At 41.2% G+C, this 13552-nt stretch overlaps 1 protein-coding gene across 1 annotated transcript in view; it reads right to left on the reverse strand.

Moving 5' to 3' along the window:
• Positions 1-911: 911 nt before the first annotated feature.
• SLC30A8 (solute carrier family 30 member 8) overlaps positions 912-13552 on the reverse strand; it is a 123843-nt gene continuing 111202 nt past the window's right edge. The window contains exon 9 of the mRNA XM_044294795.1: positions 912-1009. Coding sequence (XP_044150730.1) covers positions 996-1009 — 14 coding nt within the window. The 3' untranslated portion in view covers positions 912-995. The remainder of the gene's footprint in view (positions 1010-13552) is intronic.

Raw genomic sequence — 13552 nt, forward strand, 5'->3', positions numbered from 1 at the left:
TGATTAAAAGTTGTATGTATTGCGCTAAACTATTCAAATCAATTGTGGCGATTTGCTCGATCTCGAATATTTATAAAAACTCAATCTGCATATAAATCTAATGTTATGACATGCATGGAATTTAAATCTAAAACAGTGCTGTAATGTACAATTACTTACCGTGATCAGGGGTTCTTCCTCACAATCTCGAAAGTTGCTGCCAACCGTTTTCATCACTTATGTAGCGCTAATAGTGCGTGCGTACGTACATGTGCGCGCGCACAAATAATAGCGCAATCGAAAAGAATTTCACAAAATTACGAATAGTTGGCGATTATTCGCCATTTTAGGAAAACTAATTTGTTACCATGACCGGCAGGGAAATTTGGATTTGTTTAGAATCAAAGTTTTCCTAAACTTTGGACCAAATTTCGCTACGGATGCTTCACTTCGCTCAACACTAGTTGGAAGTGTTACCCCCCTCTCCCATACATAATGTTATAATGGAGGAAGATACTGTTACATTGCGAGAATTTTGCAGACAATATAAAGATACCAAAACTTTTTGTCTCCCACTCTATAACTGACTGTACGTCTGTCTTAGACTCATCCAGCCAATCTCTTATATCTCGTACTATGAAGTAGACATCTTTCAACCAGATTTCATTACAACGCAGCAGCGCACTGAATCATCTTAGCTATGATAATGGCCCTATTATATGATATATTTCTGAACTTTGTCATGTGGGAACGGGAAAAGTAATTTATTAAACCATAATGCCTGCATATTCCAGGGAGGCATTGTGAAGATTGAAGCGCATTCGCCACTGATTTGCAGAAGGAATAAAAACACAATGGCACTCGTGTATTTGAAGCCGTCTGGACAAATTCTCCCACTGAGCCATTTTGTTACTGTTATTAGTCTGCAGGTTCGGTAAATGATTTCTCTTCTGATCTGCACGTTACACTCAGAGCGCGCTAAAAATGAGATATTGATTTGTAGAGAAGACTTAGATTTAGATTCCATTGCCTGCAAATAAATAAACCGAATGAAATATGCACTTTCTGTAAAGTATCCGGCAACTCAAGGAAAAAGCATGCATTAAATAATAAACTAATGAAGGCATAAAAAGAGATAGTAAATACAAATATGATTAGAGGCTGAGTTATATGGTCGGGAGGAGAGCGCTTCATTACATGGCGGGGTTAAATCATTTTAACTTTCCAACTCTATATATTAATGGATAATGTGACATTTATATATGTTCTTGGCTGTGAAAGTAAAACTCAGGGCAAATAATCCTAATTAGTAAAAAAAAGACTTTCTAATGTCGTGTAACTTATCAGGCCTGTTATTTTATACACTCTGGTAACTCAAATGCTAATTTCCAAGGTGCTCCATGCATCCTCCATGTATATTTTCTGCATATATTTATATGTACTAATTGCGAGTGCACCATGACAGGTGAACTTAATGTGACCTTCTCTAAACTTTTGAATGCACGTCCAACTGTTCAATGTTTTAGTACTTTTTGCACAACTTGCTGTTCTCTAACAAGGAGCTTAATGGCTAAACTAACAACAGGTGTTTGATCCATGAATCACCCAATAAATTTCCTGGTTCAATTAGAATTGGTATTTAAACAATGCTCCTCATCATGGTGTTCACATTTTGACATCATGAGACCAAGACGACACCTAACAATTGATCAACAGTACCTCGCCATTGCGAGGCCTCAAGTAGGGTGTTCTCAGATGGAAGTGGCCACTGAGCTTTGAGTGTCACAGAGTATTATCAGTAGATTGCAACAGAGATACAGAGAGACTGGAAGAGTCACAGAAAGGCATACAAGTGGACGTCCTTTGGCCACATCCCACACTGATGACCGCTTCATTGTGAACAATGTCCTGTGGAACCAGATGATGGATGCCACACAACTCCAGGCACATTTAAGGGAGGTGGGAGGCACCCAATCATGTCAGACCATTCAAAACCGTTTACATTAGCATGGTCTGCATTCTTTTTTTTTTTTAAAATAGATATCTCTTTATTTCCATTATCTCAAAATTCCTCATCAATAGATTGGATACAAATTACATTTTTGGACCATCAAAAAGAGAGAGGACATTCCAATCCTATTCCATACATATACAAATATTTTTTTACTCCCCAATTACCCCCCCTCCCACCTCCCTTGGGGAGTGGGAGAGGGAGACGTGTGAAAAGAAAAAAAAAAAAAAAAGTGTATCTATCCAGCCCTAAAGTAGCCATCTCTTCCATATTTCATCCATAGTTTTTTCTTTACTGCTATGGCCCTCCATCACCCGTTCTTCTTTAATCATATCATCCACTGCTTTTCTCCACTGCCTAACTGTTGGAGGGTCAGCACCTACCCATTTCTTAAGTATTAAGAGTCTAGCTTGAAATAGCACCTTACTCAGGACCATACTTATGTCTCTATTTAGACCCAGATGTTCGGTTGCCCCCAGAATACAAGTCATGGGATCTTCTGATATTTGAACCTTCAAAATTCGGTGTATAGTATCTGTTATTTCTGTCCAATATCTAAACAATCTGGGGCATCTCCAAAAACAATGCATTAAGTCAGCTCTCTCTCCCCCACATTTTACGCAATCATCCGAGGCTCTAACACCCATTCTTTTCAATATCCATGGGGATCTATGCAACCTATGGACTACAAAGAATTGTGAGATCTTATGTGAACCCCTATTTGAGACTCGAGAATAGTTCTTTAATGCGTCTTTCCATTTTTCTTTAATGCGTCTTTTTCCGTAAAAAATTGGAGTTCATTCTCCCATTTTTTTCTAGCTAATATTATAACCCGTTTCTTTTTTCCTTCCATCAATATCTTATATCTTTTTGCCGTTATGCCTGCTCTTTCACCCACATTAGTGAATTTGTACAATAGCTCAGATCTTTCCATCTTATATTTTTCCTCTTGCATAGCTGACCTCAATGCATTCCTAAGCTGAAAATATTTATATAAGTCCTTATGCGGTATACCAAACTCTCTAACCATTGTATTAAAGTCTTTCAATTTACCCTGTTCAAATATCTGGTTTAAATATTTCATCCCATTTTTTTCCCAGTTTATATACATCTTAATCCCCTGCAGTTCTTTAAGGTTAATGTTTTTCCATAAAGGTGTGTATTGCAGAAACCCTTTAATCTCTAGTATTTTTTTAATCTCCACCCATATGTATTCCGTTAAGTTTAAAACTCTATTTCCAATACTATTTCTCCCCAAAGTGCCTGATTCCAGTACTTCTAAAAAGTTCCATTTGTCTTTCCATCCCAATCTGTTTACTACCTGCCTACCCACCAAACCATCTAAGCTACTCTTTATTTGACCATATTGCGTGATTATATAATTAAAAAAACCAGTTCGGAACTGCTAGTCCACCTTCTTTCACTGGGAGCTGAAGTATCTCTCTCTTTATTCTGGGAATCTTACCTTTCCAGAGGAAATCACCCATTAAACTATCCAGTAATCTAAAAGTGTCCTGCGACAGTCTAATTGGGGCATTTTGAAGGACATATAATATTTTAGGGAGAAAGACCATTTTTATTAAATTTACACGACCCTGTATTGAAATTGGTAATCTACGCCAAACATGTATTTTGGTCCTAAGTTCTTTTATTAGGGGAAGTACATTTAATTTTTCATATTCTCCTATGTTTCCGGAAATTTGTATCCCTAAATATTTAAAGTTTTCTTGTTTTCCCAACACCTGAACCTTCAAAAACCCCTGTGGTTGTGCCTCTCCCAACATCAGCATATGTGATTTCCCCCAATTAATATTTAATCCAGAAAAGCATCCAAACTTATCTATTATATCTATAACTCTATTAAACTGGTCTCCAGTATTGTGCATAAATAGCAAAATATCATCCGCGTACATTAACAATTTTTCTTCCCCACCCTCATAGTGAAAACCTTTAATTTCCCCATCATTTCTTATTATACATGCCATAGGTTCAATCGCGATAGCGAATAATAGTGGAGAGAGAGGGCATCCCTGCCTAGTGCCCCGAGATAAGGCAAGGGGCGGGGACAAGCTCCCATCCACCATCACTCTAGCCCGCGGATCCTGATATATTAATTGTATCCATCTTATAAATCCTTCCCCTATACCGACCCTTTTTAATACTGCCCATAAATATTCCCATTCTAAACAGTCAAATGCCTTTTGGGCATCCAATGATAGTACAGCTTTCTCCCCCGCTTCTGTTCTATTGGCTTCGATATTTAGATACAGCCTTCTTATGTTTGAGTATATCGTTCTACCAGGTATAAAACCTGTTTGATCTATGTTTATTATACCTTTAACCACCTTTGAAAGCCTATCGGCCAAAACTTTTGCCAAGATTTTAACATCAGTATTTAAAAGTGATATTGGCCTATATGATCCCGGATCCAGTTGTTCTTTGCCTTTTTTTGGAATAAGTGTTATAATTGCCTCTTTCATAGAGTCTGGAAGGTCCCCAATTTTTTTAGCCTCGTCCAATGTTGCTTTTAATTCAGGTACTAACACCTGGGAGAAGGATTTATAGATTTCAAATGGGAGCCCATCACATCCTGGTGCTTTTTCAGATTTTACCTGCCCCAAGACCTTATTTATTTCTGCAATTGATATTTCTTTTTCTAAGAATGTCTTTTGGGACTGGGATATCTCCCTAAGAGGAATCTGGTCTAAATACAAATCTAATTCTTGTTTTGAGTATTGTGCCTTAGACTTATATACCTCCTGGAAATATTTTAGGAACACCTCTTTAACTCCTTCTGGTGTATTGATTGTCCTACCCATTTTATCTTTAATCGCCCCTATCCAGGATTTCTCTCTTTGATTTCTTGCTATATTTGCCAAGATTTTACCAACTTTTTCTCCCTCTGTGGCCAGACGGATCCCTTGAAAATTTAATTCTTTCCTACTTCTCTCCATATGATATAGCTTTAACTTTTCCTGTTCTTCCTCCCATATTTTCTTATTATAGTCAGTGGGGTATCTCATACATGTCATTGCCAATTCTTGAACTTTTTTTTCCAGAACAATCCCCTTTTCCCTGGTGGTTTTTTTCCAATGGTTCACTTTTTTACAAAGCAATCCTCTTAGATATGCTTTAGCCGTATCCCATACAATTAGCCTACTCGCAGGAATAATTATTCTCCCTAAAAAAGTTCTTAATTCTTCCATTATACTTTCTTTATCTGGGATCATTGGTAACCAATGGGAGTTAAACTTGAACGGTAGTGAAGCCTTCTTTTGTTCAAATCTAGTTCCATTACCACGGCATTATGATCTGATAAAGCCATGGGAAGATACTTTATTTTAATCCTATTATAGGACATCAGATTTTTATTTCCCAGGGCCAGATCTATTCTAGACCAGGTTTGGTGTGTTTTTGAGTAGCAGGAATACATGTTTTCATCCGGGTTCTGGAGGCGCCAGACGTCAATCCAGTTAAATTCCTGGGCTAGTTTATAAAATCTACTTTTTGTATTCTTCCCCCTCTGCTAGATGTTCTATCCCTGAGTGGATCCATTACTGCATTATAATCTCCAATCGCAATCATTATAGATTCCTGTCTATCCAGCATGAATCCATACAGTTGGTATAAAATCTCTGACTTATACGGTGGAGGAATATAGATGTTTGCAATTACCATTTTAACCCCCTCTATATTACAACATAAAAGAGGTATCTGCCATAGTCATCGGCCTCACACGTCAAACACTCAAATTTAATTTTATTATGAACCAAAATTGAGACCCCTCTTGAATAAGTAGTGTATACAGAATGGTAACTTTCCCCAATCCATCTCTTCTGCAACCATCTTAAAGATTCCTTATCCAAATGTGTCTCCTGTAGACAAATGATAGCTGGCAGAAACCTCTTCATCCACTCAAGGATAGCATACCTCTTCACTCTCTCCCGTAAACCCCTCGTATTCAACGAGACAATCCTAACCATCTAGCAAAGGCGGAAGAAAAAAGAAAGGAAAAAATAAAAAAACACGTCTCCCTCTCCCACAACCCACACCCACCCTACCCTCCCAAATAGCCCCCCTCCCTGCCATCCAGCAGTCGGGGTGACTCCATACCTTAGCATAATAGCTCCTTCCCCCTCCGCACCCCCCGGTCTCATAGCCCCTCCCCATCCGCCCAGTCGCTAACTTCCTCCGGGGTCTGAAAAAAAACAGTCCTGCCTTTATATTCCACCCTTAATTTTGCCGGAAAAAGTAAACTATACTTTAGACCTGCTCCCCTTAATCTTTTCTTAACGGCAATATATTCTTTCCTCTGGGCGTTAGTGTGTGCAGAATAGTCTGGGAATAGCCTAATCTTTACACCCTGTATCTGGTACTTTTCAGAAGTCCTGGCATCAATAATATTATATCACGGTCCCTACTTAATAGACATTTGACCTAGTATCTGTCTAGGGGATTCTCCTGGAACCCTCTTTCTTGTAGGGAGCCTATGTGCTCTTTCAATGGCAAACAATGGAGAGAGAGCACCTTCCGTACAATTATCCCTTATCCATCTCTCCATATATTCGGTACAGTTATCGCCCTCTGCACGCTCTGGAATCCCTACGCATCTTATATTAGATCTCCTTGATCTATCTTCTTGACTTATTATTTTTTGCTCCATCCTAGTATTCATTTCCTTTAACGAGACCACTTCTTTCTCCAATTTCTGTACCGAATGTTCCAGAACAGGAACCCTTTCCTCCATCTCATGTAAGCGCTGCCTTATTTTCTCCATCTCATCCCGGATTACACCAACATCTATTTGCACTGCCCCGAGCTGGGTCACTATATTCCCCATTACATTCTCCAACCTCGAGACATGTGCAAAATATGTCTTTCATCAACTTTGCATCAATTTCTGTATACGCGACTGCTGTTCCCCTCTCCCCTCCTCCCCTCTCGGTCCCACTGTCCTGCACCAGACCATGAGACCCAGGATCTATCAGTTCTCTCCTTCTGTGGGGACCCAAGACCCGGCGAGTTCGGAGTCAGAAATTTATTTAAAGCCTGCTGTTTGGGCCCAGTCTCCAATCCCGTAGCTGATCTCCTATTACTACCCCCCGTAGGGCCTTTCTTAGGTGGCATTTTGAGCTCCCCCTATCTCCCACTACGAGTCACAGGGAACAGGAAGAGAGTTTAACAGGAGTATTGACAATTTGTTAATAATACACAAAAAAAAGAAGGAAACAAAGAAGAGAAGGAGAGACAGGGAAAAAAAAAACCGCACAACAGCAAGAGGGGGGTGGAGATATAACAAAAAAAAACGTCCGAGGTTATAGATGATGTCCTTATTTTCCCTGAAGGAACTCAAAGTCACCTCTAGGGAAAAAAAAAAAACACAGCAACTTAATATCCACTTGTCCGTTAAATCTTCAGCATGAGGTAGTACTGTAAGTAAAGGTGATAAATGATAGTCCGTTAATCCAGATTAAGTCCAGAGGGAGGGTTAGGGATGGAAGCGTTAGAAAAATTAAATATTAGAAGGGTTTAGAATTCATAAAGGGGGGGGGTTCTTCAAACAATTAAGCACAATCAAGCTGGGGGAGTCAGGAACTGTAGCGACTACCATATGTTATCGTAGACCACCTGCTCAATGTTTCCTCTTCCCAGAACCCCCCGTTTTTTTTGTTTTTTTTTTCTTCCCTTCCCTTTCCTCCTGTTTTTCTTCTCCTTTCTTTACTTCCCTTCCCTTTCCCCTCTTTCACTTCATTACTTTATTCCACCGATATTGAGAAGACCGCATCAGCTTCAATCGACACTTTCCAGAGCATACGCCTCTAGTTTCACATTAGATTTCATATTTAATTTCACTCTCGAACATAAATTTCTCCCTCCTCCACGTCTTTCTTCACCCTCATTTAAGGGTCCTCACCCGCTTTTTACTGGTCTGCAGAAATGCTTATCCAACTGAGGAGAGGGGGGCAGCTCTATCAGCCAACATGCCGGATTGCAAAACAACTTTGAAAAAGTACCTTCTCAACAGGTCCCCTTTTTCTACCGGGGTCTACTGTTACCTCCTGCTCACCGCCGGCTGCACCGGTCCTCACAGCATCTGCACGCCATACCACCGCTCCACCTCAGCAGCCTCCTTCGGTCTCAGCGATCCAGTCACCACTCCGGTGGCAGGGAGATGGCCAAAATATCAAGCAGACCGGCGGATCTGGGCGCCGGTAGGGTGGAAGACAGGGCAAGGGCAACAGCAGGAGACTCTCCCGACTTCTCACATTACAGGTCCGGCGGCGTAGCAGCGTCTCAGCGTCTCACTTTGGCGTCTCCATGAACATGCGATCCGACGGACCAGGCGACCGGCGTGCCGGAGGGGTCGGGGGGCGGAGCCTAGCGTCGCAAGTATGACGCTCTCATGCTGCTCATGCGTTGTTCAACTGCATGGTCTGCATTCTAGATGACCTGCAAGGGTACCTGACCACAGGTGTCCTGCATGGGCCAGGGAGCATCTACTCTGGGCCTCAGTGCTGTTCACTGATGAAAGTCGATTCATGCTGAGCAGAAATTATGGCCACCAACAATGTTGGAGACGTCAGGGAGAGCGCTATGCATCAGCCACAGTTGTCACCAGACGAGCCTTTGGTGGTGGTGGTGTTACAGTCTGGGCAGGTGTGTCTAGTCAATACAGAACTGCCCTACACTTTGTGAATCATACAATTACAAGCCGATACTACTTGAATAACATAATCTATCCAGTCATTGTGCCTCTGCATGAACAACACAGGCCTAATTTCATCTTCATGGATGACAATATGCCAGCTCATCGAGGTTGCATCATTAGGGAACAGCTGCAAGCGACTGGGGGACCTCAAATGGAGTGGCCTGCACTTTCTCCAGACCTGAATCCCATTGAAAACCTTTTGGGATCAGCTGAGTCGCCGTGTAGAGGCTCGTAACTCTGTACTCCAGAACCTCAATGACCTCAGGGTTACCTTCAAAAAGAGTGGGATGACATGCCTCAGCAGACAATAAGTTGACTTGTGAACAGCATAAGGCATCGTTGTCAAGCTGTAATTGATGCTCAAGGCCACATGATAAGTTATTGAGACATTGACGTTTTTTGTGGGGATATACCCACCACTGTTTGTTTCAATAAATTGTTTGAGATGAGGGAATAACCACTGCATGCTTCTATTTGAATGCCCTGCTTTCATAATATATTACTGTAGCATGAACTTTTTACATAAATTGGTGTGTATACAGTTGCAATAAAAAGTATGTGAACCCTTTGGAATGATATGGATTTCTGCACAAATTGGTCATAAAATGTGATCTGATCTTCATCTAAGTCACAACAATCACAGTCTGCTTAAACTAATAACACACAAATAATTAAATGTTACCATGTTTTTATTGAACACACCATGTAAACATTCACAGTGCAGGTAGAAAAAGTATGTGAACCCCTAGACTAATGACATCTCCAAGAGCTAATTGGAGTGAGGTGTCAGCCAACTGGAGTCCAATCAACGAGGTGAGATTGGAGGTGTTGGTTACAGCTGCCCTGCCTATTAAAAAACACACACCAGTTCTGGGTTTGCTTTTCACAAGAAGCATTGCCTGATGTGAATGATGCCTCACACAAAAGAGCTCTCAGAAGACCTACAATTAAGAATTGTTGACTTGCATAAAGCTGGAAAGGGTTATAAAAGTATCTCTAAAAGCCTTGCTGTTCATCAGTCCATGGTAAGACGAATTGTCTATAAATGGAGAAAGTTCAGCACTGCTGCTACTCTCCCTAGGAGTGGCTGTCCTGTAAAGATGACTGCAAGAGCACAGAGCAGACTGCTCAATGAGGTGAAGAAGAATCCTAGAGAGTCAGCTAAAGACTTATAAAAGTCTCTGGCATATGCTAACATCCCTGTAAGCGAATCTACGATACGTAAAACACTAAACAAGAATGGATTTCATGGGAGGATACCACAGAGGAAGCCACTGCTGTCCAAAAAAAAACATTGCTGCACGTTTACAGTTTGCACAAGAGCACCTGGATGTTCCACAGCAGTACTGGCAAAATATTCTGTGGACAGATGAAACCAAAGTTGAGTTGTTTGGAAGAAACACACAACAGTATGTGTGGAGAAAAAGAGGCACAGCACACCAACATCAAAACCTCACCCCAACTGTGAAGTATGGTGGTGGGGGCATCATGGTTTGGGGCTGCTTTGCTGCGTCAGGGCCTGGACAGATTGCTATCATCGAAGGAAAAATGATTTCCCAAGTTTATCAAGACATTTTTTAGGAGAACTTAAGGCCATCTGTCCACTAGCTGAAGCTCAACAGAAGATGGGTGTTGCAACAGGACAACGACCCGAAGCATAGAAGTAAATCAACAAAAGAATGGCTTAAACAGAAGAAAATACACCTTCTGGAGTGGCCCAGTCAGAGTACTGACCTCAACCGGATTGAGATGCTGTGGCATGACCTCAAGAAAGCGATTCACACCAGACATCCAAAGAATATTGCTGAACTGAAACAGTTCTGTAAAGAGGAATGGTCAAGAATTACTCCTGACCGTTGTGCACGTCTGATCTGCAACTAAGGAAACGTTTGGTGGAAGTTATTGCTGCCAAAGGAGGTTCAACCAGTTATTTAATCCAAGGGTTCACATACTATTTCCACCTGCACTGTGAATGTTTACATGGTGTGTTCAATAAAAACATGGTAACATTTAATTTGTTGTGTGTTATTAGTTTAAGCAGACTGTGATTGTCTATTGTTGTGACTTAGATGAAGATCAGATCACATTTTATGACCAATTTGTGCAGAAATCCATATCATTCCAAAGGGTTCACATACTTTCTCTTGTAACTGTACATATATATATATATACACAGTATATATATACACAGTATATATTTATATAGTGATGAGCGGCAGGGGCAATATTCAAATTTGCGATATTTCGTGAATATTTTGTAGAATATTCATCATATATTTGCGAATTTGAGATTATATTCTTGATTGCGAAAATCGGCAATGTATTATTCGCTTAATGCAAGTGAAATACCGGCGTGGGGTAGGCAACTTTTCTATTGGTTGCTAGGGATGTTGCTAAGCTGTGACAAAGCCTTGTCATTGACCCACAAGCTAGAAGAAGGGAGGGATGATCACCTGATGTGTACTGTGTTAAAAAAAAAAAAAAGAAAACTTAAAAGGAAGTAGGAAGAGAGAGTGTCAATCATAAAAAGAAACAACGAATATTCGTCATTACGAATATATAGCACTATATTCGAAATATTTGTGAATTCTGGAAGTGCCGATATTTGCGATAAAAATTAGCTTTTCGAATATTCGCGCTCAACACTATATATGTACTGTGTATATATACACTTTATTCAACAAACAATACAAACTGAATAGGTGTCAGATAATATTTACATGTAGCTGTACATCGAGCCTCCAGAATGTGTATTTTACTAATGGGCCCTAGGCCCAACACTGCTGACAATACACGGTAGAGAAGACTGACAGCGACCCTATCTCTTCCCCAATCCACTTTATATCAATAGAGTTAAAGGGAACCTGTCATCAACTTTATGCTGACCGTACTGAGGGCAGAATAAAATAGTGACAGAAATGCTGATGAGCTAAAAGTAAGTGGTTGCCGAGAACCAACATCACAATCATTGCAGAATGGGCCTGGAAAAGAGTCCCGGCCACCTGAGAAGAGTCCTGGTTATTCATGAATTCCTGCTCTCCTGCCCACCTGCTGATGGCTGACAGTCTTCTACCAGGTTTTCTCCCTTTCTCTCTAGGAGAGAACTGCCAGTCATCAGCAGATGGTGAGAGAGCAGGAGATTATAATAACCAGGACTCTTCTCAGGTAGATTTGACTCTTTTCCAGGCCTGGGCTGCAATGATTATGATGCTGGTTCTCAGCAACCACTTACTTTTAGCTGATGAGTGACACACCGCTGACATCAGCATTTCTGTCACTAATTTATACTGCCCTCAGTGAGGTCAGCATAAAGTTGATGACAGGTTTCCTTTAAGCTCCTTTGCACAAAGCTATAATTACCTGAATAATAATTCACAAGAATATTCACTACCAACTATTGCCCTATTCATCATTCGAATGACAAATGATCAATGGCTGATGTGTCACTGATCATATAGGCAGTGATCCTGGGAGATGAGGAGGACAAGAGTGGCAGTGGCGGCAACAATAGGAGTAGTAGTACTCACGGTGGCAGTCCTCGTTCTGACTCTCCTTGGGCTGTGCAGGAATAGGAGTTCGCACCCTTGTTCCCTCGGGGTAAACGCCCTGGCATTGGGGTTCTACTGCCTTTCTCCTGGTGTCTTCTCTGCTCAGCTCTGCTTTCTGCTGCTCTCTCATAAACTACACAGGACTAGACTGCTTCTCTGTAGAGGAAGGGGGTGGAACCAGCCTGCACCTAGAACTTGTTACTAGGGGACTGGCTGGTCAATTGATTCCCTACTCCCTTCACAGCCTTAGAGGTATACAGTGCATGATGACATTTATTCACCACTTATGCAGTGGGCCACTGGTACACCTGTATCTGTAGCAGATCCCCTTGTGTAATTAGGAGATACACTGTCAACCATAATGCAAAGTGTATGAAATCTCGTTTGAAAAACACATGATAATTGCTATATTTAAATGGAAGTAGACAAGTGCCGATAGACTTGCTTTATTGTGGATCGCCGCTCATGATGTGCACATTATTTGCCTGTGTAAATGGACCCCTAGGCTCTGGAGTTAAAGGTTGGCTATGTCTTATTAATCATCACCTAGACTAAATAAACCTAGGTCATTTTTCTTGTGTGACACATGTGACTCTTGGGCCCTACTGATCAGTATCTTGGTAGCTTTTGATCCGTAGTCCATAGTATTTGATCATCCATGATTACTTGCCGTGCACTACTGAAAAGCCTATTGTCCGTCATAGAAAGGAAGTAACCGGATCCACTCTGCCCTTACTGATTCTGTCGGTAGTGCTTATAAAGGTTTTCCTAAGGTGAATCCTTACTGCAGAGTGATTTACACATTTCTAAGGCATTATTTTCAGGTACATACAAGGTAGCATTTACTCTGTATTTTTTATACTGATGGTATACTGATGCCTTCTTATTTTTACACTGGCAGGCTGCCTATTGGACCCTGGACCTTCCAGGGCTGCTTCCACACCTTGCAGGCCTGGAGGCCCTTGGTAGGCCTCTGGCTCCAATAGCAATGATTAGTATCCGGTGATTGAGAGAGTCCCATTTCCTCTGTAAACCACTTAGATACCATGATCAGCATTGACTGTGGCATCTAAAGGGTTTAATACTAGACTCAGACTACAATCCTGGCCATCACATTTTTATTTTCGTTGAAGATGTAGATGTACATTGAAAGATGGAAACAGGTCAAGGGGGGGGGGGGGGGGAAGATATGTGTTGCCCTGCTGCATAGGCGTCACTGCCAGGGTTGCAGGCATAACAGCTGCTATGGGGTTCAGTAATAAAGGGAGCCCATTTCCATCCAAACATAAGGTGCAGTTAGTGGTA

This window comes from Bufo gargarizans, chromosome 5 (assembly GCF_014858855.1).
Source record: "Bufo gargarizans isolate SCDJY-AF-19 chromosome 5, ASM1485885v1, whole genome shotgun sequence".
NCBI lineage: Eukaryota > Metazoa > Chordata > Amphibia > Anura > Bufonidae > Bufo > Bufo gargarizans.